Below are 27,825 nucleotides of genomic sequence, written 5' to 3'. Positions count from 1 at the left end.
TTTTTCAGCAAATAATATAAATAAATCATTATTTTCAGCAAATAATATAAATAAATAAATTTAACTCAATTTTCTTTCTTAAGTTCAAAATCTCAAAAAGCTCATTACATTATGTTTACACATGTTTCAATGATGTTTTAAAAAAATTTAAGTAATTATATAATAATATTATTTTTCATCACATAAAAATAGCTTTTTTGATTTTTTATTTATTCTAAATTTTATGTCATTTTAGGAAAAAAGAAAAAAGAAAAAAGAAAATTGTGTTGTAAGTTTGGAAATCAGGTTAAACGACGGATCAAGGATCCGGGGAAAACTGAAAAGAGAGGGGAAAGCATCATTTTAAACTGTCACGTGTGTCTCCCAGGAACCAAACCATCTCTTTCTTACAACATTATTATTATTATTAACATATCTGTTTTTTTTTTTTTTTTTTCCTTTTTTTTTTTTTGGTGGGTATTTACGAGCACAGTGTTAGGTTTCAATTATAAAAACCCCACATCACCTATGCACATTTTCATACAGACCAACTCTCTTCTTATTTCTCGCCAAAGCAAAGCAAGAATTTTTGTTTTTGTATTTTGTTATTTTGCGTGTGCCCATCTCACAACATGGTCTCAGAGTTGAGCCTATCGAAAAACGTCTGCGTGATCGGAGCCGGACCGTCGGGGCTAGTGGCAGCGAGAGAGCTGAGGAAAGAAGGTCATAGGGTGGTGGTTTTGGAGCAAAAGCACGATGTTGGTGGGCAATGGTTGTATGAACCAAATGTAGAGAAAGAAGATTGTTTAGGGAGGAACAAGTTCTTAGAAGTGCACAGTAGTATTTATGAATCTCTTAGATTAGTGTCCCCGAGGGAGATCATGGGCTACACAGATTTCCCATTTTTGGTGAAGAAAGGTAGAGATATGAGGAGATTTCCTGGCCATAGGGAGCTTTGGCTGTACCTTAAGGATTTTTCTGATCACTTTGGTTTAAGGGAGATGATAAGGTTTAATACTAGAGTAGAATATGTGGGGATGTTGGATTATGGCGAGTTTAAGGAAGATTTGAAATGGGTCGTAAAGAGTAGAGAGCAAAACAATGGAAAAAAAGAGATTGAAGAGGTTTTCGATGCAGTGGTCGTCGCTACTGGTCATTACTCTCATCCTAGGATGCCAACCATTAAAGGTTTCTGCAAAGAAACAAAAAACAACTTCTCTGCTTCAATCTCTTATTTTTCTGATGAACTGAATAAAAGCCACTTTAGAAGAGAATATATTCATGAATTTTCTTCACGCTAGCTAGCTCATGTCATGTCAAAAGTTACAGTGAAATCACCAAGAAAAGGAACGAAAAAGTAAAAGAAAACTTTTGTGTAACTAATTAGTTATTGGCAGAAGTAGTTCAGTTTTCTTTTCAGTTCAGTTTTCTTTTCAGTTTCTTTAATGATTTCTCTTTTTTCTTTTCTTGGTTTTCAAGTTTATGTTCGTTTCTGTTTTGTTCAATAATTTTGATGTTCTCTGCATGTTCAATTCTTTCTTGAAGGAATGGATACATGGAAGAGGAAGCAGATGCACAGTCATATTTACAGGGTTCCAGAGCCATTTCGCAATGAGGTACAACAACATTCTGGCTCTCAGTAAAGCAGTTGAAGATAAAAAACATCATCAAGATCTCCATTCACATAAAAAGATTGATTCTTTAATAATTTGCAGGTAGTTGTGGTTGTGGGGAATTCACTCAGTGGGCAAGATATATCCATGGAGCTAGTACAAGTAGCAAAGGAAGTTCATCTCAGTGCCAAATCCCTTGAGATCACACCAGGTTTATCCAAAGTCATCTCCAATCGAGAGAACTTGCATCTTCGTTCTCAGGCAATACCCAATTGATTAAGTCAATTACATTCTTTACACACACGCCCACATATATACCCTTAACAGTCAAATTCATCCATTTTTGCAGATAGAATTCCTAGAAGAAGATGGGAGGGTTGTCTTTGCAGATGGGTCTCAGATCATTGCCGACACCATCTTGTACTGCACAGGGTAAATTTGGAAACTCCCATTTTATAAGTTAATAATAACAATAATATGAATTCCCAAGTAGATGTTTTATCAGTCTTTAATTAATAGATATTTCGTGGTTTTTTTTTTTATAAAAAATTTCAATGTAAAAATAATCTTAAATTGCTTACAGCTTCACCATTTTGATAATCTGATATAGCAAAGAAGAAGAGTTCATTTTCCAAAGCCAAAAAGCTGGGTGATTAGATGATCATTTCGACCACGAATATTTTAGTGGGACCATAGATCCTCATCTTGGGGTGCAAATCTTGTACAACTAAGCCTACATGTTAGAATGGAGACAACAATAATAATTAATGGGTTTCTAGTGTAAAAAAAAAAAAAAGCCCTTTTTCCTTTTTAAGTATATTTTAAATTTATATATGAAAAAAAAAATAATAATGATTATAAATTCGGCATGTGTAGGTATACATACACATTCCCATTTCTTGACACTAAAGGAATAGTGAGTGTGGAAGATGGTAGAGTGGGACCTTTGTATGAGCATACCTTCCCTCCCTCACTTGCTCCCTCTCTCTCTTTTATTGGCATACCTAGAAAGGTACTCTCTTCTACTCATGCTAATACCATTTTTCTATTACTATCTATTTTTTTATATATTGGGATTTTTTTTTTAAAAAAAAATTTGCATGTAGATCATAGGGTTCCCTTTCTTTGAGTCACAAGCAAAATGGATAGCTCAACTGCTGTCTGGGAAAAGAAGACTTCCATCTTGGGATGAAATGATACTTGCCATTAAAGAGTTTTATCAATCAAGGGATGCTTCTGCCACTCCTAAGCATAACACTCATGATATTGCAGATTTTGAGGTACACACTCTCTACGTTTCTTCATTAGGTTTTGCATCTACACATAATTTCAAGTACATAAACCAATGCATAGAATTTCATATAGATTCTACCGAATTTATATGCGGTATGATCTATATGCTCATATTGAAAATATATGAGATTTCAATAAATCCCACTTTTATTTTATAGTACAAATTTATTAAAATTCAATTTAAATAAGAATTTTCTTTATAATCGTGATACATTATGACTAATAAGTTTTTTTTTGTTGCTATTAATCCACTTTTTTGGGCTAATAAAAGAAGGGGATATATTCAATAAGAGACATGTGCTTAATTATTGAGTCATTGACATGATGGCTCAACCAATGTTGCTGATTGGTTGGAGTTCTATCATGTTTCTGTCTAAATTGTTACAACACAAACAAGTTTTTGGAGCAATAATTAGTTAGTTTGAGCATGCACCCATTGGAGTTTCTTTATTTCATTAGGCAAAGTTGCATGAGCTGGAAAAAGGGCTAGTCATTATCAAAGGTCTAGTCATTATCAAAGGTCATACCTTGAAACCTAATCTTTGTGGGGCAAAAAAGAGTGGAATTGAAGCTAAGTAAATGCAATATAACTTAGCTTTGTGTGGCAGTATTGTGACAGATATGCAGACCATGTTGGCTTCCCACACTTAGAAGAATGGAGGAAACAGCTCTGCATATCAGCCTTAGTAAATGCTGATGCCAACTTGGAGACGTACCGTGACTCCTGGGATGACCATGACTTGCTTCAAGAGGCTCTTCAAAGTCCTCATTTCACTCGACCACTTGGGGTTCAAGATTTTACTGTCTAAGACTATTTTTTGGGTTGTGTTTGAACCCATCATTTTAATGTCTATCTATCAGCTGCTGTCTGTCTATGAGTCATTGTTTAAGTTGGAGGGGAAATTTTTGAGGGGGATTGCAAAAGGGTATTGGAGAAAAGCTATTAAATCATAATTGTTTTACGATCAATTTTCCGGCGAAGTATAGTTCAAGAGTATGTTTATGCAACTGTACATCTGTTTTTTGGTGGGTATTGCTTCAGCTCACTGAACAAGATATGGCAAAAATTGATGATTATCTTATAATGAAGCTATGTTACTGTCAATTTTTGCCTACAATGTAAATCCAAAAATATATAATTATGATTGAAATTACCACTCTTTCAATTGTAATCCTAGCAGGATCTTCATGTAGAAGTGATTAAATGATAAATAATCACAAAAGATATTTCTTATTGCAAATTAGTCCTTATAATAAATTACGGAACTAATTTTTTAAATTATTTAGTAATTAAAATTATAAAAATTAAATAATTGTATTTTAAAAATCTATAAACTAATTTGTATATTTAACTGATCTGTAAAAATTACAAAATTAGCTAAAAACCGGTTCAGTTTGGTCTAGAACTACGGTTCACAAGGGCTATTCTTGTCCCTTCTCCTTTAAATATTAAACCAAACCAGAGTGGAATTGATTGTTCAACCTAACGGTCTGATCCAGGTAGATTAACCAATTTGTTAAAGTAAAGAAAAAAAATTGAAGAGTCGACCGTTGAATTGCTACAATCCCGATCAAATCGGGCCCGTTGAGAGTCAAAACTATTGAGAACTGAGAATCAACAGTCCGGTTCAGATTTGTTTCAGCACGACCCAGAAGTGAACTTGGGCCCATTCTCTATAAAAGTCCCATTGCCTACAACAAATTCAACCAAAAAGGCTTTGTTTGTTTAGTTTTTTTTTTTTTTTTTTTAATTTATTTATTATTATTATTATTACTTTTTGTCTCTTTATGATTCCAACTGATTATTTTTTTATTTATTCAAAAAATTTTATTTATTTTTCTTTTTAACATTATACTTATTATAATTCTATTTAATTTTATTTTATTTTTAAAAAATCTCTTTAAATATTTAATAAAATTTAATATATTTGAATGAATATAATTAAAAATTAATAAAAAATTTATAAGACCAAGAAAGTATATAAGAGTTTTTTTTTAAAAAAAAATCTTTCATGAAGGAATCAGAGCCTTAAAATTACATTTTCTGCTGGTGCTTTACGAGGGATTCTTAAGGAAAAGGGAAGGAGACAAGTGTAGGAGGAGACAAGAACAGAAAGGGGTAGAGAGACAACAATGATGTACTAATTGTTAAAACCTCTTAAATCAGAGGGAATTCAACTAAATCAAATCTCAAGGATTAAATAGTCTTCTTTTCAAAATACAGAACCAAGTCACTTATAATGCCAAAACTCAAAAGACTTCATACTGATTTACCCCTATGTAACATCTTCCATGTACAAGACAATGTCAAGCTTCACATGCTATAAACTCATCAACCCAAAACACCATAAAAACAGAGTGTTAACTACACTTGGCTCAAAGTAAGCCGAGGATTACTTGCAGGACACCTCTGCCCCCTGCGCCGTCTCGTTATCTTCCCCCAACCGATCAGGCTGCTCTCCTCAATGCTGTGTTTGCCATTTGCGTTTTGCTGCTTCAACAGTGCACAAAATGAGGTTTCTGCCTTTGAAGAAGATATTGAAGCCCGCCTCCTCCTCCCCCTCGTCCACCCATTTGTACCTGTTCTTCTGGCACCTCCATTTTGATGAGCAGCCTCAATTAGCCCTCCTATTGCCTGAAGATCCTCGGTTACTTCATACCTTGACAAAGAGGCAAGACTTGGGAGAATTTCACTTTGGAAGTCCTTCCGCTGCTGCCTCCCTCTTCTTGTTTGGCCCCTCCTTGGCTGAACTGGAGATGAAGCTCGACATGCAGCTTCTTCCTTTGTGGTGGTGGTCTTACATAAGTACTGTTCTACCTTTGTCTCCTTGAGTTTCAATGTCATGGCCTCAAAGTAGTCAATCCCATCAGAAAGATACTCATCATGATGATCAGTGTCATTAAAACTCAAGACTACTCCAAATTCACTGTCTGGATCGTCTACTACAGAAGATGCTATCTTGGAAAACCAATATAGAGAGTCATTCTGTGAAGCTTCAGATGGCTTGAAAGTCCCCGTCTCTGCATAAGTTTGAATCTGTGATGAAATGGAAACTATAGCCTCTGCTGCAATTGTAATTAGATCCCCTAGCAGATTCCCATTTTCTTGCTTTGGAAGTTGACAAGGCACGTCAAGTCGGTTTTCATCTGATTCTCCTCTAGGTGGAGAAGTCTCCTTGTTTTCTGGACTTGCAGGAGCCTGTAAATCTATTTCTGCTGAAAGGGTGGGCACTGAAGAAGAATCATCCTCATTTATGCATGAGTTAAGGTCAACATTTAATCCAAAGCCTGAAAACATTTCCTCATGCCTACTCCCAAAAACTAGTTCATTTTTAGTTAGCTGTTCCCCCGAGTCAGGCACAGAATTGCAATCCATGTGGAGCTTTTTATTGGATTTCACAAGCTGTGCTGAGTATTCTCTATGCAAAGCTGAACCCCCTGTTGACTCTTTATATTTCTCTTCTCCATCAGTAATCCAAATACTGTGGGCACCCACATCTGAAGAACAGCTAGGAGAAGTGGAATTAAGGTCTATATTCCTAGTCAACTTTATATTCACAGAATCCTTAATGTGCTTTTGAGTGTCACTATCTTCAGATGCAAACTCATTGTCACCATCGCAAGAGCTGCTTTGAGCACTAACACTACAAAATGTTGGTCTGGATTCAAGATTTATACCGCAGCAAGACTTCGAGCTTCTGCTCAACTGTTCAGAGTTAAAACATGGAAGTGCTTGAACTGCTATAGGGGACCTCACGAAGTCACGTGCATGCTTTCTCCAAGATAAAGCCAAAGATGAATCATGATTTTTCACATCATCTAGAGGAATGAGTTCATTTGAGGTATGCTTGCAAGCAGTAGGACCCTTTTCACAAGAACATTCTAAACCAAAATCATTCTTTTCTCTGTGCAACTTTCCACTGTTTAGATTCAAAATATGAGAAGTTAACATTTCATGCACTTGCTCAATCCCATCTTCAGATGATATTGGCAGTGTGTCTGTACAAATCCTTCCAGGGAAAGAATTCATGTCACTGCTACTTTGCACTGAAAGGAAAGACAGCAGTCAAGTCATCAGCAGTAATAAAAAATGAAGAGTGAAATTGGACACTCATTGTATAGGAGATTGCAAAACAGGGAAAAACAAAAAGAGAGCAATAAGAGAAGCAACTTCTCATTTGATGCTTACTCAAAATAAAGTTCTCACCAGCTCCATCATTATCAGATATGCACTCCCGTCGACTTTTGTTCTTGTCCAGAGGTAACACACATGAGAAAGTGTCAGGTTCCCCTCTTGTCTGGATATTTTGGATGGCCTCCTTTGGTCGAGCTTGGAAGTCTGAATTTCTTTTTCCTGACAGATCCTGGCAAGGGCTCTCTCTACGGTCTAGGACAGGACCTAGAAAATCATTGGATTCAGGATCTGCTTCATCCTCAAGCTTTATGGGTTCGTTTAAATCAGCTAAGCATTTGGTCTTCCCAGAAAATTGAGCTCGAGTCATATTATCATCTTGGAAAACCAAGTTACCATCACTAATGCCATGAAATAGTTCTACATCATTCTTCTGCACATCCTCTGCAATGCTTTTCATAGGATAACCTGACGCCTCAGGAGGAGCTATTCCTCCAGCTAAAGATTCCTCTTGTTCACAGTCAATGTATTCATCAGCTGGAAGTTCCAGATCCAACATCCTTTTACCAGCTTTCTTGCACTTAGACTCCAACAACATGGTTCCTTTTTTAAAGCCTTCAGTTTGAAAAGTACTGCAACAATCTCGCATGGCCTTTCCTTCAACATAATTCGACTGCAATTGGCTGTTTTTAGCCCCTGAAGTGGAGGATTGACTAAAAGCAGGATTCAGCCAGGGCAAGGCAGAAACTTTGTTTGTCCTATGCAAACACTCAAATGAGTTTTCGGAGAATATTTTATTTGACTCTGCAGTTTCTAGCCGTATATGATGTCCAAGAAACTCAATCCTTTTCATTTCAGCCATTAATTCTCTCTGTCTGTTGTACAGGCGATGGAGTTCATGTATCTACACAGCCAAAAGCACAACTTATACACACTTCAATAACCGTAACAGGTTTTGAATAATATAGATAATTGACATCAAAATCTAGTGTCATGCATACGTAAATTGAGGTATCAAACAAGAAAAAGGGTCCAAAAGTGGCTGTTAGGTCAGATTTGGATGGTCAAAAGAAGAAATACTTTTTTGTCACTTGAAGCAAGGCTCAAGGTTTCAAGCTCATCACCCACTTGTGTCCACCACAAGTGCATTGGGAGCCAACCATCAACGGGAAATTCTATTAAAGTTGGGGATAACTAGCATGTTTTAAATGGAAACTTTAATAGTCAACTTCAGTTTTGCAACCTGAGCAGAGAGCATGGGCATTCATCTTTTTGTGGGATGCAGCTAGAGCTATTGCACCTTAAATTCACCAACAACCATAGAAAATAAATGGTGAACTCTTCTCAGAAACTTAGAATAAATTACACCATAATCCTATGGCCAACCAGAAATCAATTTTCTCTGTTAAAGAAGTCAAATATGTATGTATGTATGTGTATATATATATATATACATACATACATATATGATTATCTCCGTCACGCATTGAATGTGATTATCCCCGTGTATGTGAAAAGCAAATTTGCGTTTTGCAATAGAACTTGAGACAGGACATACCTGATCCCTAAATATAGCTTCATGCTGAAGCATTGTTTGCTTCACTTTTTCCTTGTAGCTCAAATACTGATCAGGAGCCGGTGGTGCCAAGTTTCCACTGAAGTAGTGTCCATTTGAGATTTTGTCAACATTACTTGAGGGCCAGATACTGTAACCAGCATTTAAATTAAGGTCCCTAGTGGAACAATATCCTGGGAAGTAATGGCACTGCATATCTGCTTGCATTCCTAGCATTGCCATGCAACTTTCAGGACAAGTCTCAATTTATCTCAGAAAGTATTATGGACCATCTTCGTACCGTCACTCCATTAGGAGAGAATTCTACAACCAAATCATAAATAAATTAAATAATTGAAAAACATCTAGCAATATAAAACATAATTCCTTCATTCATTGGTGGTTTCTATCGACAAGTAGAATGCTTAAATTCATGTATATCCGAAAATTATTAGAAAGGCATGTCCAGATTGGTGTATCAGTCAAGTACAAATGTTCAGAAATATAAATCTACAGGGAAAAAAATTAATGAAGTTCATGATCAGCATGAGAAAACGGCTATCTGCATATGAAAAGAAAGCATATGTCATTTGGGAACCCAAAAAAAAAGGAGGGGGCATGTGCACGAATTTAGTATCCACAGAAACATAGAGGAAATATTTATGAATTATATGGATGAATAACAGAGAAAATAAATGCCACGTCATCGAACACCATAACATTCTCCATACGAATGGATGAACTGGAAAATCATCCAATGAAATCAGAATCAGATGCCCCAAAAAGTACAGTGTCGATCCAAATATTCAGGAGGTAACGAATTTTTATAACTTTTGTGCCAAATGCTATGCAGAGCAGGAACAAGAAATGTGACCACATTCTCAGCATTCAGTAAAGCCACAATCAATATTAACTCTTCTAGGCTTTTTTGGCAAAGAAAAACCAACAACAACAGGTTCCAGTGAAAAAATATATGATCAGACAAATCACATGGCCGGAAAAAGGAGAAGAAGAAAGGAAGATGAAGAAGGGAAAATCTGGGCCATTGCAGACAAACATAAATCACAAACGCATCTCAGAGCTCCTTTAAATCCCTCAATTAATAACCCATCAAAAAGCAATTAAAACTCCAAATCATCAACGTATCAAAAAGCTTCCTTTTGATGTTCATTAACATCAAAAAGAACTTCAAAAATCACATCATTGATATGATCGGACACTAAACTACCAAGAACAAACCCAATGAGAGAACAATAAAGAGAAAATCATCAAACCCATTAAAGAAGTAATCTTGAAGCATCAAATCCATTAAAAGAAGAAACTTACCTTAATAATTCAAAAGAAAACCAATCCATTCTTGAAAACCCACCAACGAAATCACTCGTTAAAAGAGCTCAGAGCACTAGAAGCCAACAAAAGAAAGAAAAATATCAAAGTGGGCGTGTTTAGAAAAAGCTGATAGATCAGAAAACGGAAGAGTTAGGGACCTCAAAAGAGCCAAACAACAAAGTAGGCATTTTGGAAACACCAAGAAAAGTAGAAGAAATGAGGATTTTGGATCTGCTGGGCCATTCTCTCAAGGAAGATTTAGAGAGAGAGAGAGAGAGAGAGAGAAACCCATAAAAAGAAATCTCACACAGAAACAAACGAAACTTACATGAGAAGAGACATGAAAGTTGTCAACATTATTTTTCTCTCTCATTTCTCATTTATTGTTGTTGTTTTGCGTGAGAGAAAATGTTTCTTTGAGAGAAACTCTAGATTCTCTCCACAATCCCATTTTCTCTCTACAAAACCCATAAATAAATAAACAATTTTTTCTTGAGAATTTTCAAGAAAAAAAATAAAATCAAAAGGCAATCAGACAAGAGATAGAGCAGCAAAGAAAGCTGGTTTTGATATTGGGACAACACACAACAGACAAATACTAAACAAATTAACAATCTTCTTAATACCTTTTAAATTCCACTTTTATAATTTTTTAATTAGATTTTGATTTTAATAATAGAGTCAGCTTTAGGGGCCCACTTCAAAGCTTAGGGAATCAAGCAATCTCTCTCTCCCCCTTTTCCTACTTTTCTTGCAAAACCACTTTTGCTTAATTTTAATTAATCTCCCTCAATCATATAAGGAATCTAATTTCTTCTATTTAAATATTAAATTAATTTAATTTTCCTTTTTTTTAAATTTAATATGAAAAATATCATTTTTAATTGAATTCAACTATAAAAGATTTATTGTTAATTATGAAGAAGGATAGAATTGTTGGTGGGTCAATTTAGTGTTGTCAATATTCAAGGGTATACATAATATAATTGCCCATAATTTAGACCCAACTACTCATTTATGGACCCACACATCAAGCCATTAATGTAATTTTTTAATTTTTAATTAAGGTGTAAATTAATTTTATTTTAAAAATATGGGTAAATTTTCTTTAAAATTATAATTCTAAATTTTTTAAAAAAATATTTAATTTATTGTATTTTATATAAATTTTTAACAGGGATTAATTGTACAAGGAAAAATTGAAGATGATGAGATTTTGGCTTTTTCAAAAGAGATCAAAAAGGGTGAGAAACTTGTCCACATAGGCCCACCAAAATGGAATTCTCATCTCCAATTTCAATAGAATTGTAGGAGAAAGTGTAAAAGTTGCCTATTATTTTATAATTTTACATGCCTTGATAATTAAACGACAACGTAAAGGGTAAAAGTAAATATATGTAATAATTATTTTTTTTTAAAAAAAAGAAAGAAATGGGTTGCACTATTCACTCTTAAATTAAAAACTTAATTTGAAAATTAAGATATATTTACGTTTGAAATTCAGAATTTAAATTTATTTTTGAATATTCGAGTATGCGTTTATCAATTGGAATAATATGATTACATTCATTAGATTAAGTCACAATAAACGTTTTAGAAAATCATTTTTCAATAAATATCATTGTTTTTTCACATAATTTATAATATAATTTCTCACATTTTTAAATCAACTTAATTTAAAATAATTCTTTTATTAAAATTTATTTATTTATTTAATTTTTTATTTTTTTTATCTGAACTCAGATGTCTTTATTATCAGAATAAATCTATGAATACATTTAATTTTAATATTTTAAAATTCAATAAAATATATATTTTTTAAATTAATAATAAAAAAATATGTGTTTTTTATTTTGTTATAATTATATTTTATATTTCTTAATCAATTAAAATTTAATTTTTTAAAATTATTCTAAGTCATTACAAATTAATAAAATTATTACGTTACTAGCTAAATTGATATGTCATCTCAATAAATTTCAGAATTAAATTAATAATAATTTAAAAGTATAGAGTAAAATTATAATAAAAATATAAGATTTTTTTAATAATTATTTATTTTATTAATATTTTTTTAAAATATAAAAAATAAAACTGAATTTATAATTTCAAATAAATAATTGTTTTTGCCTACTTAAAAAAATTATACTAGATAATTAAATACTTAATTTATATATTATTAATTTTTTAAAACTCCACTCTAAATATTAGTATAGTTTAGAAAAAAGTGATAAATTAGTATGATATTTGAGAGTTAAAATAATAATTTAAAATATATTCTAAAAAATTATTTTATTATTTTAAATATTTTCAAACCGATTCATATTAAATATTATTTTAAATTATTTTTTAATATTTCATAATTAATGTATTTAATAAATTTATTTTTTCAATAATAATTTTAAAAGTAATGTGAAATAATAAGTATATTTAATAGATTTAAGAAAAATTGATTGATAATAATTTTAGTTAAAATAAAATTAAAATAAATTATTATTATAAAATTAAAATAAATTATTATTATAAAATTATAGATAAAAATTAAAAAATAATTATATAAATAATAATTTTTAAATATATTTAATAATGAAAAAGAGTAATTTTATAATTTTATGTATTCAATTATATAAATAATGATAGGATAAATTTAATCAAACATTAAAAATGTATAATTTAATTAATAAAAAAAATATAGAGTAAAATTGCGATGAAAATAAAATACAGCATTCTTTTAATAATTAATTTTAAATTTCACCGATGTATCATAATAATATGATATTGAGATCGTTAGCACAAATAACACTAGTATAATTCAAATAATTTTAAAAAGTGAAATTTTAATTGATAAAAAAATTAAAAAATATAATTACAATAAAAATATAAAATATAAATTTTTTTTAAGCATTAAATTATTTTTTATAAAATTAATTTTAATTAAAATTTAAATTTGAAAATCATGCTTAAAATATTTATATTAGCTGTTAACAAAGTAGAGACAAGACACGATAAATTAAAAAGCCAACTGTAAAAGAATCTTTTCCCTTTGATATGAAATTAAAGGTGGAACATTGACTTTTATCTTTTATCAATTACTATTTAAATTTTGAATATTATCTTCTCATTATATTTCAATAACAAAAATATCATTCATCATATCAAACCAACATTTAATTGATAAATATTACGTAAACTCGGAATTTTCAGTAAAAATTAAATGAAAAAAAAAATAATTATTGCTTTGTAAGACAAGAATATAAGTGACGTGTGGTTATTCTTAGATTGGCAACAATACATTTGTTCATTTTCACACTCTGCTCGATTCTGATCTAAACTCCATTAAGACAAGCATATGAACCTAAGTGACCATGGTCTTCCCCTAATTTTAATTTTAGTTTTGGTTTTGATTTTTTTTAAAAAAAATCAAACTATATTGAACCAAAATTTTCATATTTAAAATTTATGTTGAATTACCCAAATTTTGTATTATTTTCAATCAACTGTGGGAGGCAATCACAGGGATTTCATTTGTTCATTTTTGCAAATTATATAATTTATTAATATATTTTGATTTTATAACTAAAATAAATTACAAAAATTTAATTATAATTTACAGTTATATTGGATTTTTTTTTTACCAAGTTTATATTTATATAAAATTTTGGAGAAAATTTTTGTACTAAAATTGTTTTGCATATTTAAATAAAGGATTTTACAAAATGGAAAATAATATTAGTAAAACGTAATTGGGCTAGGGTCACACACTTTTGTATTAATGTTGGGCCAAATGGGCCAATCAAATGAGTTCTTGAAAGTTGTGTATCCAATTAATAATAATAAACCATTATATAATATAAAATTAATCATTAAAACTCAATACCCACTGTTTTTTAAAATAAAAATTATTTGTTATATTAATAAAATTTTATTAAATTAAGAGGGATGTCGTTTCAAATATAGAGACGATTATATTTAATAAATTTTTTAATTAAAGTACGAGTAGTTAGAGTGGCATTACGATAAATCCATCTGACATAAATATTAATTCTAAATCTAACAAAAATTTATAATTATTCAAAATCAAATCCAATTCAAAAATTAAAAAATTGAATCACCTGCAAACAGTTTATAAGAATGCAAAAATTTCATCACAAAGAGTAAATAGTGATGGAGAGCTAAAATTTAAATAATTACTGGCGTATCATTACCTTCCGAAAAATCAAAAACACCACATTAAAATATACCTTCAGTTTTCCACAACAAAACCGTAGCTAATAAATTCTTGAGTTTGAAATAAAACTCTATCAACTTGACAAAACTAATTAAAATTGTCCAAACTTAATACAAATCCCGGCAGAGTAGAATTGTTGAAATCATGCAGTTACAGATTTGTCGGTCTCTGGTTCCGACGAACAGGTGTTCTGAGAAAATCACCCCAATCAAACTTGATATCTTCTTTTTTCAACCTCAGCCATAAATCACAAAAAGTCTCCACAAAACCTAGTTTTCCATATAGATGCAAAAAATAGTCAATTTTTCGTATTGAAATTTCACAATAAATATAGTAGCATTATTTCCAACAAATTTTTTCCGCCGTTTTAAAAGTTGCCGAATATCCAAACAAACTTTAACTCTCGTAGGGTATGGCATGTATCTCCTTCTAAACAAGTAGAAATCGATTGTACAACCAAGGATCCCCATTTCTTATATTTTCAAAATCAACATTATTAAAAAATCAAAATATATATATTTTTATCTCTAATTTCATAATAGATATCCCTCTAAAAAATTTTGTAAATCTGTCAAAAAAGTCTGCATATTCTGAAAATTGATTGGATTATGTGAGAAATATCCACCACATAAAAATTATAAGTGATGATCGGAATATTCTTGGATCTTTTAATAGGGACAATAATATCTTCTTTTTTATCGATATTCAATTGACGCAGATCGTCTTTTATGCGAAATGGAAAAGAATAAGTTAAGTTTAAAAAAGAGAAAAAGACAAAAATATTGAATCACAAAAGAATTACAAAAAAAATTTGCATAAAAAATCATGCAACCAAGCTTGCAACATTCACATTTAATTTGGCTTTTGCCTGAATTATAACTCAGTGGTCATAGTTTATTTATCATTTTTATCTATTATTATTTATTATTTAACTTTTTTATAATATTTTTATTTGATACCCAATAATCACAGCTAAATTAATTATTATATTTTGATGAGCTGGTATTCCAAATGCATATAATAATTTTTCTCAATCTCTAATCATAGCACAGATAAGGAAATCATTATTTTTTAAAGATAAACTTAATAAAAAAAATCAACTAATTAATTCTAATAAGTTATGAATTCAAAACATAAATATATATATTTTATTTTATTTTGCTTTTATTTTAAATCCATGATAGACTGAATTAGGCAAGAATTGCCCTAGGATATACAACATCCAATAAAAATATGGAGAAAAAAGAAAAAGGGAAGTTCAAGTAGTTTGATGAGCAGGAACTGGATATTTCCTAGCATTTTTAACAATTTTTGTTAATGCAGCCTGGCCAAGATCAAGGTCACAGACATCAGCAAGACGAATGAGATAAATCAACACATCAGAAAGCTGTTCCTCCAGATGCTCCTTGTCATCACAACTCCAGTTTGGCAGCCCTTTTGCAACCTCTCCTTTCCACTGGAATATCTCTGAGAGCTCTCCAACCTCTCCCACCTGCACACATATAGGAAGCTTTCGTATTGAAATACACATACATGCATGCATGTATGGTTATTAAAGGGCTTACCAGGGCTAAAAGGAGATTCCTAGGACTGTGATATTGATCCCATCCTCTAGCCTCAGCAAACTCTGCAAGCCTATCTCTCAGTTCTTTAAGGGTAACATCATTCGAATATTTTCCTGCAAACTCACATGAATTCTCCATGCCTCTTCCTCTATCTTCTGTTGGTTATGTTTCAGTTTCAGCTCAAGCGCATCACCATATTTAAAGACAATATTGTGAGAGATCACTCATTGGCTGTCCATTTAGGAACTGAAACTGCAGTATTGTGCTAGTGGAGAGCACGCTGGTGTTCCCATCCAACACAAGTGATCATGTGAGATTTATACAAAAGACGTCTCCAAATCTTTTTTCTCCACCAATGAGTTGATATCACTCAGGCACCCCATGAGAGTATGGGGCCATGACAAGACTTTTAACCTCTTTGGCATTCTTCCCTAGCCACGCACTCTTTTGGACTAGCTTAAAGTTGATGCTTGATAATTATTGGACATAAGGTGAATATTAGAAATGCTGCTCCATAAGAGGCCAGGGAAACTTGGTGCGAACATGGACAAAATAAGCATCACGGTCACGCACCCATCCATGAAATTGGGATTCCAGTCTAATCCCAATAACGTCTACTAGCAAATGAGCTCACAGAACACATGAGACAAGACGTTATCATGTGTGTGTTATATTTATATAGAGTGATTCAATTGAAGTGATCAGTGATTTTACATGTAACGGTGATAATGATAATCGCACATTAATGGCAATAACAGTGATTCAATGGGATAATCGGTGGAGGAGAAAAATGATTTCAAAGAGCAAAAATCAACCCAAATCGAACTAATATATTAAAAAATCAAATTGAATAAAAATTGAATGATATCAAAATCAAAATCTCTCAACAAAAATCTGAACTGAACCTAATCTGCACACTCCCTAATTGAAACTAAAGCTAATCATTTGAACCTCTTCTCATCTACAACTACTAATTAAGCAACATGAGCCAGTAGGTTTTGGTCCTTAACGTAAGCTTTTTATCAATTTAGAGTGGAAAAGAAAAAAATTTACTAATTTAAGATTGGAGGAAAAAATTTATTGATTTGAAGTTTAACTGTCCAATAAAATGTAAATTTAATTTTTATAATTTTAAGCATTCATGTAAAATAATTAATTTACTTATTTTTCTGTGATTTATTTTTTATGCCATTTTTTTAATCAATTTTTATGTTATTTTTATATATTAAAATAATAAAATATAATAAGTACATATCAATAAAATTTATAATCAATATTATTTAATTATAATATTCTTACAATAATATATTAAAAATAATAAAATATGTTATGAAAAATTTATTATTATAAAAAATTATATTATAAATAATATTATTAAATTAATATAATTTAAATTTATTATTATAATATATTAATAAATGAATGTCCGCCAGTAAATGCCGGCCGACATATTTAAAAAAAAAAAAACTGGCGCTTTTACCCGGATGACTGTAAAACTTCAAATAAGTAAATTTTTTTTATCCTTAAATTGATATTTTCTTTTCTAACTCTAAATTGACAAAAAATCTGTGGTACCACACAGTGACCATGGATGCAGTAATAGAATGAGTTCAAGGCTCCAAAGCATGTGTTTTACATTGTATCTTGTCACAAAAATAATTCGAACAAGGCACCTGGCAAACCTTGCAAAGAATTCATCTGATTCTCTAGTTCCTGTGGCTGAGGAGCTGTCAAGACTTAAAAGTCTAGGAGTTGAACCTGAATTCGACCTTGGTTTATTAACAAATCATATCAGCAATATAGTTCATAAGCTACTCACGAGTATAGTAGTGATGCAAAGTCCTCGGTGAGTCAATGTTCCATTTGCCTTCATTATTAACAAATCATATCAGAAATCCTAAGTGAAAACGGTGTCGATTATAAAGTAATGCTTCCATATGGATATGGTTGCTATAAGCATTGCAGAAAGGAAAAAAAAAAATTTATACCGTCTGTTTCAATTTTGTGAATGGTTGTGTACAAGAAGAATGATCAGATGAACAAAAATCTGTCAACTATTGATGTATACTGTGTGGAAACAATTTAACAATCTATGGACACTTTTCTTTCCATCTTAACATTGAATTAGAATAAGGGAAGAGGAGGAGAGGAGCCACAAATGAAATCCCCCCTGGTGCCTGAAATCTTGATCAGCATAGACAGTACCTCCTTCATGTTTGGTCTAGCCTGGGGTGCCTCTGCAGTGCATCTAATTCCAATCCTCAGTAACTCACACATCTCCACTGCTCCCTCTGCTAATCCAGACCCCAAAAGCATAACAGGTATCACTGCTCTACCTACACCATTTGGCACATTTCCAAGCACCCGTCTCGCCCATTCGACTAGACATTCTTCCCCACCATCCACAGCTCGCCTTCCGGTTGCCAGTTCCATTGCCAACACCCCAAAGCTGTATACATCGCCTTTCGTAGTAGCTTGCCATGTTTGCCCATATTCTGGTGCAACATATCCAATCGTGCCGGCTACAATTGTGCTCACATGGCTATCTCCAGCATCAACAAATCTTGCTAGGCCAAAATCTGTCACTCTTGCCTTGCCATCTTTGTCTAGCAGAACATTGCTAGCCTTAACATCGCGGTGCACGATTGCAGGATAGCACTCATGGTGCAGAAATATTAATGCTCGTGCTACATCTATCGCTATATCAATGCGTCTCCTCCATGTTAGCCTCATTCTATCCGATACAAGATCCTCTAAGCTTCCACCTTCCATGTACTCATAGACCAATATTTTCTCTGAACCATCAAGGCACCACCCATAAAGTGTTACAAGATTTGGATGTGGCCAGCCAAAGCCATTTCCACTTAGCACTTCCATTTCGGCTCGAAACTCTCTTTCACCTTCAGTACCTTCCCTTTGCAGCTTCTTAACTGCTACATGGATTCCACCAGGCAATACCCCTCGATATACAGTTCCAAATCCTCCCTTCCCAATGATTCTGCTTTCTGAAAAATTACCTGTTGCCTTCAAAATGTCAGCATGAGTGAATGCTGTTTTGTTCAGACGAATTACCTTAACCGTATCTGACAACCATGGAGATGAGCTGCCGGAACTTGATGCCAAGTCGTGCCGGTATTTGGTTTCCTGCAAGAGATACCCAGGTGAGTCTGGTGGACTTTTCCCTAACATCCACACGACAACTGATAGAACTCCACAGACTAAGAAAGCCAGGGTTAGTGTTAAGGACACTAAAAATAAAGTCCACCTTATGTTGTCTCTCTTATTGCGGCCAATCTTCCTATTTTTGGGTGGAACATCCGAGGAATTTTTGATAAATTTTGGAAGGATCAAGAGTGGATCGCCAAAGTAAGAATCTTTCTCAAAAGTAGCCAATTGTCCAGTTGATGGGATAATGCCAGAAATAATTGGATTGTATGAGATATTGAACTTGCTAAGCTCACTCAAGTCGTTCAATATCACAGGAAAGGTTCCAGAGAAATTGTTGTAAGATAAATCAAGATTCTGTAAGCATTTGATATTCCCAATTGTACCTGGAATTTCACCAGAAAATCCATTTTTGCTAAGATTTAGCACTACAAGTGGCAACTGTCCAATCTGTGGAGGAAGTGTCCCATTAATCTCATTGGAACCCAGATGCAATAAACTAAAGCTACGCATCTTACCAATATCTTGAGGGACCACACCAGAAAGCTGGTTTCCGCTTAGTTGAAGATAACCAGAAATTTCAAGTGTTCTCACTGTGGAGCCAGCAGCACACACTGGGAAGAGGCCAAATCCTTTAAGTATCCTATCCCATATGCTTCTGCAACTCTTACGTGTAAGTATGGTATATACAAAACTGAATGGAGGATAGTCTGCCGGAATCCACCTCTTCATTGCTAAACACTCACCGGACCCAGCGATGATGCCTTCATTCTGCTGGTTTGACCAGAACGTCGGCATGGGATTGCTGCCTATATTTACCAGCTCAGCTGGGATATTCCCTGTAAGCTTGTTGTTGGCGAGGTTTAGCCACAATAAGCTACTGCAGTTTCCCAGTTCTCGAGGAATTTCACCTGTTAAAGAATTGTTGGCGAGCATTAACCACAAGAGTGAACTCAAGTTTCCAAATGAAGGTGGTATTTGTCCAGTTAGGCTGTTGAAGGAGAGATCAAGAGCTTGGAGTTCTTTCAAGTTTCCATATTCTTGAGGTATGCTACTATTGAAGTGGTTATAAGCAAGGATCAAGTATTTCAAGCTTGGCATTTGAGAGATTTGAACGGGTAATGGACCTGAGAAATTGTTGTAGCTCAAGTCTAATCGAACAACATTTGGTAGCCTGAGAATGCCTGAAGAATATAGGCCACCAGAATATGAATTTGCATGTAATACCAGAAACTTCACTTGTGTGAATCTCCCAAAAATCTCCTGTATATCACCTCCAAAATTGTTTCTGCTCAAATCCAGAAAGACCAAACTACTCAAGTTCAAAAGAGACTCTGGAATCACTGGAGAAAAACTGTTGTTTCCCAAGAACAGAGCTTCAAGACCAGAAATGGATCCAATCTCAGATGGAATTTTCCCGGTGAATTTGTTGCCCCACACATTCAAAATTTTCAAATTCCTACAATTCGAGATCTCTTTTGGAAACTCAGCAGTGAAATTGTTTCCTGACAGGTCGAAATTTTCCAGGCTACAATTCGCAGCGAGACTTGACCCCAGAACTTCTCCACTGAGAAAATTCTCTGATACTGAAAATTCCTTGAGCTTCGAAAAACCACTCCACATCCCCCCGCTGAAAAAATTCGAGCTCAAATCAAGGTGCTGCAAACTCGAGCACCCATCAAAGCAATTATCAATCCTACCAGTGAAATTATTTCCTGAAATATTCACCACAACTAAATTGTTACAAATTGCTGGAAAGCTAGTTTGAATTTCCCCGAGAATCCTATTCACAGACAAGTCCAGAATTCGCAAATTACTCAATCCAGTCAAGTTGAGCTCCCCATCCAGCATATTGTGTGAGAGATTGAGATAGACCAAGTTCCGGCAATTGCTCAAGTCACTAGGAATCGAACCCTTGATATAGTTTTGAGAAAGATCGAGATGAGAAAGAGCAGTGAGCGAAGAGAAGTTGTTATACAAGTCTCCAGAAATATTGTTGTACGTAAGGTCGATGCCAGTAACCCTTGAGCCAGAGCCAGAGCCATCATCTGTGCAACTGATTCCAGACCAGTTGCAGGGATTTGTGTTCAGATGATCCCATTGGACGTATTGTCCTCGGTTTATTGGGTTCTTCAGTTCCAGAAATGACTTCAGGTTTAGCAGGACTTCCCTATCTCTGTCTAGAGAATCTCCAGCAACCACCGTACCTGCAACAAATTAAATAACAGAAACCAAGATCCCAGTTAACAGAATCTTCCTCGAACATGGAAACTAAGATTCCCACAAAATTTTTCTGGAAATTTGGGTTTTTAAAATGGAAATTATCATTGGAAAGTGGTAATAACATTAGTATCAAAAACTATATAATCATCATCTAACAGGAGAAAATAAAAAAGGAAAGCTGAAAAAGACTATAGATTTGTTTGTACCTGTAATCAAAATTAAGAAGACAAACAATACAGCAAGCCAGAAATCAGTTTCGTCTTCTGGCATGATCAATCTTGAGAAACACCTTTCTTCTTCTTCTTCTTCTTCTTCTTCTTCTTCTTTTGTATTAAATGTTTTTTGTTTATGTTGTTGATAGAGAATATAACTGTTCCTGATTTACAATGCCATCAAGAATAATCGTGGGCGACAAGCAATTGAGACTAAAGACATTAAAAAATATGTTGAATTTGAAAGCAATGGTATGTCGTTGAAGTACAAGGCCAGCAGGTAGAGCAACCCAAACTTGAAAGAAATGTTTGCTTCCTCTGTTTTTTTTCTTTCGTTCTTTTTTTTTTTTTTTTTAAAGAAAACGAGAATTGTATAATGTTGTCTTGTCGAGAAACAGTATTCAGAGGTTGTAGAGGTTTGATTTTGGGGTGGAATCTGATGTGCAGTTAAGAGGGAAGAAGCTTTGGAGCAAATCAGGGGCCAGTGAAGTGAGCCGCTCTTGTTGACCACTTCACGTATGCTTTGGCCATTTTTTGACCAAACTCATGGCCACGACGAGAAGTTATATCTACACAGGTTTAAAAAATATTTAGTAATAATTAATTTCATTTTTCTGAATTTTATCTAATAAATATAAACCTTTTAAGAATTTATTATATTCATTGTTATTTGTAAAAAAATAATAATGGGATAATATGAAGTGTTAGATCATGACAATCTCATGACTAGAATATATAGCCCAAAATTGAGTGGACCAAATAATAATAATAATAATAATAATAGAAAAACCTGAACAGTTTGGTTGTTGCGTTGGGATGTTTCCTCGTGATTTTTAGTTGGTGACCTTTCTTTTAATATATATATAATTTATAGTTTAAAAAAAATTAATTAAATAAAAATAATTTTCACGTTTTTTTAAAATTTTAATTTTTTAATTAAATTATTCCCAAAAAAACAAAAACATTAATAATTAATGTCCATCTTTTACATGGTGGTGGCTTGCCCAACGGTTTTTTTTTTTTTTGTACAATAATAATTAAATGTGATCATTTGAAATTTAAGTCCACAACTCCCACTTTTTTTTTAATCTGTCAAATGACATCAGTTTCTTTGAATTGCAGATTATATTACAAATTAATTAATTTTGACGGATGACATTAAATTTTAATATGGAAATTTATAATTTAGTTTTTAATTATTATTATTATTAATAAATTAATTTTTATATTTTTAAAAATTTATTAAAATGTGTTTATATTTTATTTTTATCAATAAAATATTTTTTATATTTATTTCTATCATTAAAAATATAATAAAAAATTAAATTATACTCCCTATTCTCTTTCTTTTTATTTTTCTTTGATTTTTATTTTTCTAATTCAATTTTTTTTTTTAAGAAAAGAAAAATGAGACGATTCTTCTTGTTCTTTGATATTATCATATTCTTCTCTTTCTTTTTTATTTTTTTTCTTTTCTTTTTTATTTTTTTTTTCATCATTATCTCCATCTTCATCTTCATATTCATCTTCTTTTTTTTTTAAAGGAGAAAAATAAAATGGACTATTTCATTGACGAAAATAAATGATAAAAATATTTTAATAGATTTAAAAAAATATAAGAATGTGTTAATAAATTTAAAAAAATATAAGTACGTTTTAATAGATTTCTAAAAATATAGAAATTGACTTGTTAAAAATGATAATACTCAGAAACTAAATAAAAATTTTTATTTGAGAGTAAAATTAAATTTTAAAAAATTTCTCTTTTATCTCTGATCTATTTTTTTAATAAAAAAAAAATAAAAGAATTTCGTTGACGGAGAAAAAATATAAAATTATTTTAATAAATTTTAAAAATAGTAGTACTAACTTGTTAATAATAATAATATTTAAAAATTAAATAGTAAATTTTTTATTTTAATGTTAAAAATTGCGGATCATAGACGTATAGCAGAAAATTAACGGTTGACTTGATGATATTGATTTTAGAGAATTTTTATTGATGAATTTTAATTTAATGATTTTAAAATTATATTTTAAAAAATAGTTAGTCTTGTGTCATGAAGTTTCGGCCATGGAAGGCATGGGAGGGTTTGGTTTCATACATTAGTCCAAGAAGACAACGTCGTCAACACTAGAGCACTTTTGTCTCCTTTGCAAAATTTAAAATTCTACAAAATGTATAATTTATTGCCGACCACGGAGAGATAGCATAAGCAATGTTTTTTTTCGTTTTTTTTTTTGGAAAAAATGATAATTAAGACTTGAAAAGTGTAGAGAAGACTTTATTTTTCTATTATAAAACAAGTAAATAATTAATAAACTATTATTTAGAAAAATATGTGGTTTATTATCTTATGGCCCTCCAAATTTATTAAAGAAATATTTTATAATCTTATACGTGATAATATTTACACTAATTATTTTTATTTAAAAAACAAAATTACAATTCAAATTTAATTTATTATAATAATAATAGAATAAATAAATAATTTTAATTTTATTTAGGAAAATGCTCAATCATTAAACCCTATGAATGAGGCAACGAGCTCAAGGTGCAAAGAAATTTCTGGGAAATTTCGTGTTAATTAATTATCATATTTTATAGGCTAGGGTTTGGGGGTTGCTTTCGAGTACTACAATTCTGCATGGAAATTTATTTTTTGTATATATAAGGGTTTGTTTGGATTAATGCATATACAGATGTTTCGACACTTTAAACAATTTTATAAGTATTAATTTACATTGATTTTATTTATTCATAATTATTATTTTAAAACTTAATAAAATAAAATTTTAATTATTTAGTATGATCTGATCCAATAATTAAAATTATATATAACTCATTTGAAAATTTAGATTTGACTAAATGTGGCCATGGTCAGTTTTGGTTTAGAATCAATAATTCAATCTATTTTTTGAATTGAATCGAAATTGTTTAATTTTTTAACGATTTCAATTCGATTTTATTTAATTTTGAAGTTTTTATAATTTCAATTTTTCATAATTTTGATTTTTATTTAAGTTTAAATTATAAATTAATGATCAAATTTTGATTTAAAAAAATTTAAAAATAAAAAACTCAAATAAAATATAAAAAAATAAATATAAGTCTTAAATATTATTAAATATATATTTATTAAATAAATAAAATGTTTAAAATATATTCATTTACATGATAAAAAAATAAAATAATTTTACATATAATATAAAAAATAAAATAATATTACATTTTTATAAGTTATAAATAAACTTTAATTTAATTATTTATAATTTAATTTATTTATATATTAATTTTAATTCTGATTAAAAAACAAATTGTAACTGATTCTCTTAATTTACAGTTTCAATTTGATTTAAAAATTGAAATCAATTGACAGATCCTATTCGTTAATTATTTATATATATATATATATATATATATATATATATATATATATATATATGTATATGCATATATTTCTTTGAGCGGATTCTTGTGTATGAGATGGGGTATGGCTATAATCTGAAAGGAGGAAAATATGTGCAATCAGATTTTGGCCATTGAGATTTAAGAAAAGCCTTTGGTAATTTATGGGGAAATTGTGGCATATCACAGTAATAAGGCAGTTTTTGTTAATTATTTTTATTTAATTTTTCTTAATATATCATCCATTCTTATTATTATTTTTTTCTAAATTAAATATTAACTTATATTACTAAATTACTTTTGAAAAAGGATAAACTCTTTTTTTTTCAATGAAATAATAATAATAATAATAATAATAATAATTAGCATTTAGAAAAAATAAATAGCCCTATAAATAATTCTAATTTATGAATGCTCGAGTATATATATATATTTATATATATAATTGTTATCAATTATATTTACATATGACGTTTTGAAATTTAAAAAGTAGAAATTACGCTATGTTTTCAAATTTTAGAGAAAAAGAAGATGTTTCTTTCATTTTATTTATTTTTTTTTTATTTGTTAGTGTTGTCTAACGGTTTATCTGCTACAGTATTACATGTTTCTGTTACTCAGCTCCGTACATACAAATGTGTCAGAGTTTCTCTTCATGCTAGACGGCCATTTAATTTTTTCCGATGCGCATGCAGACAGATTGTGAAATGACTGCTCTCATTTCTATAGTCACATCGTTATATTGTGTTTCCTTTAAAGAGTTCCCGGATAAAATTTGTTCCACCTTATTTTTCAATTGGACTGAAACTCATAATATGGGTTGGTTCATTCCAAAAAAGATTTAGTACGCTTTAGATCTGTCTTTTAAAGTCCGACCTTATTCCGAGATATAAAATACTCGGGGATCATCAGTATATATCTAAACTAATAATTTCGGGATTTTTGAAATGTAAATAAATGAATAAACAAGTGACTTGTGGGCTAAGAATAACAAAATAGCACACATAATATAAAAAGTAAATAAATAAATAAAGTCCCCACCACAATTGTAATAGAAAACGACAATGAGGATTCATATGCAATGGCGTTTGATGGTAACTAGTCAAAAGGAAAATGATGTTTTCCATCAAGAGTTGTTAGGCTGCTTCTCTGCAGCATCAACAACAACAACCATTTTTGCTTCTTCTCTGGAAAGGCAATCCTAAATCTCTCTTTTTTTTTTCCATTTCAAAATCATTGATGGTTAAAATATTGAAATATAACTCTTCAAACGAGTTTTTTTTTTTTTTAAATAGTGATCTTAAATTTAAATATTAAATATAAAATATTTTTAAAATTAAAAAAATTATTTTTTCTTTTTAATAGGTCGGCTCAACTGATTTGGATTAATAAAAAAATAAAATCTATATACTAAATGATTTAGGAAAACAAATATTGGAATATAACTTTTATCTTATAAATTTATTAGAAGAAATGTGTGAATGTGTAGTATTGCCCAATCGGACGTTACGATTTTGGTTTTAATGATGGGGACCCAATTGATTAAGATCAAGAGGCAAAGGAGAAGAGATGTGAAGCATCCATCAAATCTTAGAATTTAGCTTAACGGCATGGGAAAGTAGCCCATCACACGTGGGGATGTCACACTCTAATCATGAGGAAATCAAAGTCAAAATGATGGCTCAAATTGTCAACCATTGTGTAATTTTTATTTATTTATTATTTTTTTTATGGGTGAAATAGCTAGTTCTAGTTGGGGTGTGCTTATCGCTTCTCCTACCACCATAATAAAAACTAATTCTATTGAAATCCTTTTTTTTTTTTTTCTATTTTGTTTATTGCATATGCTTTCAAAATTGGATTCAATTAAAAGATTTTTTTTTGTAATAGCATATATTTTTATAAACAAAAAGATTTTCATTTTCTAATAGTTTATCATTGTTTTTCTTAGGAATACTAATAATATTTTTTTAATAAACCATCATAATTGATTAATCTAATTAATTTATATTTATTATCTTTGAAATAAATATCTAAAATTTAAATTTGAGATCTTTAGTTAAAAAAGAGTAAAAGACTATCTCACTTCTAGAAGTTAATATTATCTTTCTAGAAGTTTATATTTAATAGAAAGAATAAAATGATAAATAATACCTATTTAATTTAAATTTTAAAATTAAAAAAATTTAAATTTATGGTTAATTATTAATTTGAATATGATAAACTAAGATTCATTAGATTCACCGGTAGAAGACATTTGGATTAAGGTTTAATCTCATGAAAAAATTAATAAATTGAGATTATGGTCGAAGAGTTAATAAAACTAAATCTATTGGTTCGGATGAATTAAAGTTTTTAGAATATTAAAAAGTATAAAATTTTTGAAAGAGTTTAATATGTCGAATTAAAGTTGGTTTTAAAGTATATATATTCTGATCATTTTTATAATTTCGCACATGTATCATTAAATTGGATCGGATATTATTTAGTAGTTGGTAGGCCGTTTATTAAAAAGAAATTAATTAATAAATGCAAAGCTGAGCACAAACCTTATCCTTTCATTCATCTAACATCAATCACTCATAAGACATGCATTTAACAAGTATTAATGGAATTGACTATCTTTACTTAAAGTTATCAAAATTAATTTTCTTCGGTTATTAAATCTCGGTCGAATTATGAAAATATATATTTTGATAGTAAAATGTCTTATATTTAATATGGAATGAGTTTTTTCATTAATTTTTAAAATTTTAATAAATTAAAAAAAAATTAACTAAAGTTTTATGAAATTTTCATATTCGATGATAATTATAGCTGGGGATATACTTAGGATTTAAAAAAATAATAACAATAAATGTATAACAATTATAATAAAAATTTATAAATTTAATGCAACGGCTTAGTACAATCTAACACAAAAACTTTATGATTTCGGTATAAATCTGTGCAATAATTTTGTGATTAAGATTTAAGAGTGGTTTAATAAAGTCTTGGTCAAGATAGCAAGGCACGTGCACAAATGTTTAGACAAAGTTTGGAGTGTGAAATTTATTGGTATGTCAGTAATTGCTGGGCTAGGATGACAGGTTGCCATATGGTTCAAATCCGAACATTATCAT

At 30.8% G+C, this 27,825-nt stretch overlaps 4 protein-coding genes across 7 annotated transcripts; 1 reads left to right on the top strand and 3 right to left on the bottom strand.

Moving 5' to 3' along the window:
- Nucleotides 1-516: 516 nt before the first annotated feature.
- Nucleotides 517-3,970, top strand: LOC110631333 (flavin-containing monooxygenase FMO GS-OX-like 9). Of its 2 annotated transcripts, none has more exons than XM_043950188.1 (7): nt 517-897; nt 1,525-1,595; nt 1,695-1,853; nt 1,942-2,024; nt 2,469-2,604; nt 2,699-2,872; nt 3,494-3,970. In XM_043950188.1, exons 1-7 carry the CDS (start codon nt 612-614, stop codon nt 3,692-3,694), a joined length of 1,110 nt encoding a protein of 369 aa, XP_043806123.1. In that variant the 5' UTR covers nt 517-611; the 3' UTR covers nt 3,695-3,970. The 2 variants fall into 2 exon arrangements, with proteins under 2 accessions (XP_043806123.1, XP_021634806.1); XM_021779114.2 differs by having other exon boundaries at nt 517-1,167.
- A 1,060-nt stretch (nt 3,971-5,030) lies between these two features.
- LOC110599919 lies at nt 5,031-10,434 on the bottom strand. 2 transcript variants are annotated; one of them, XM_021736536.2, is made up of 4 exons: nt 9,899-10,434; nt 8,576-8,896; nt 7,075-7,921; nt 5,031-6,932 (listed from the first exon to the last, which is right to left on the bottom strand). In XM_021736536.2, the coding sequence occupies exons 2-4, from the start codon at nt 8,813-8,815 to the stop codon at nt 5,251-5,253; spliced, it is 2,769 nt and encodes a 922-aa protein (XP_021592228.1). In that variant the 5' UTR covers nt 8,816-8,896; nt 9,899-10,434; the 3' UTR covers nt 5,031-5,250. The 2 variants fall into 2 exon arrangements, with proteins under 2 accessions (XP_021592228.1, XP_021592229.1); XM_021736537.2 differs by having other exon boundaries at nt 7,093-7,921; nt 9,899-10,430.
- A 4,820-nt stretch (nt 10,435-15,254) lies between these two features.
- Nucleotides 15,255-16,358, bottom strand: LOC110630806 (dCTP pyrophosphatase 1). 2 transcript variants are annotated; one of them, XM_043950748.1, is made up of 2 exons: nt 15,695-16,358; nt 15,255-15,639 (listed from the first exon to the last, which is right to left on the bottom strand). In XM_043950748.1, the coding sequence occupies exons 1-2, from the start codon at nt 15,830-15,832 to the stop codon at nt 15,388-15,390; spliced, it is 390 nt and encodes a 129-aa protein (XP_043806683.1). In that variant the 5' UTR covers nt 15,833-16,358; the 3' UTR covers nt 15,255-15,387. The 2 variants fall into 2 exon arrangements, with proteins under 2 accessions (XP_043806683.1, XP_021634085.1); XM_021778393.2 differs by having other exon boundaries at nt 15,255-15,621.
- A 1,313-nt stretch (nt 16,359-17,671) lies between these two features.
- Nucleotides 17,672-21,800, bottom strand: LOC110630805 (probable LRR receptor-like serine/threonine-protein kinase At1g74360). The gene is made up of 2 exons (XM_021778392.2): nt 21,289-21,800; nt 17,672-21,066 (listed from the first exon to the last, which is right to left on the bottom strand). Exons 1-2 carry the CDS (start codon nt 21,350-21,352, stop codon nt 17,819-17,821), a joined length of 3,312 nt encoding a protein of 1,103 aa, XP_021634084.1. The 5' UTR covers nt 21,353-21,800; the 3' UTR covers nt 17,672-17,818.
- Between the last annotated feature and the right edge of the window lie 6,025 nt (nt 21,801-27,825).

This window comes from Manihot esculenta, chromosome 14 (assembly GCF_001659605.2).
Source record: "Manihot esculenta cultivar AM560-2 chromosome 14, M.esculenta_v8, whole genome shotgun sequence".
Lineage (NCBI taxonomy): Eukaryota > Viridiplantae > Streptophyta > Magnoliopsida > Malpighiales > Euphorbiaceae > Manihot > Manihot esculenta.
The sequence above is the reverse complement of the archived record's forward strand: the minus strand, read 5'-3'. Positions and strand labels throughout refer to the sequence as shown.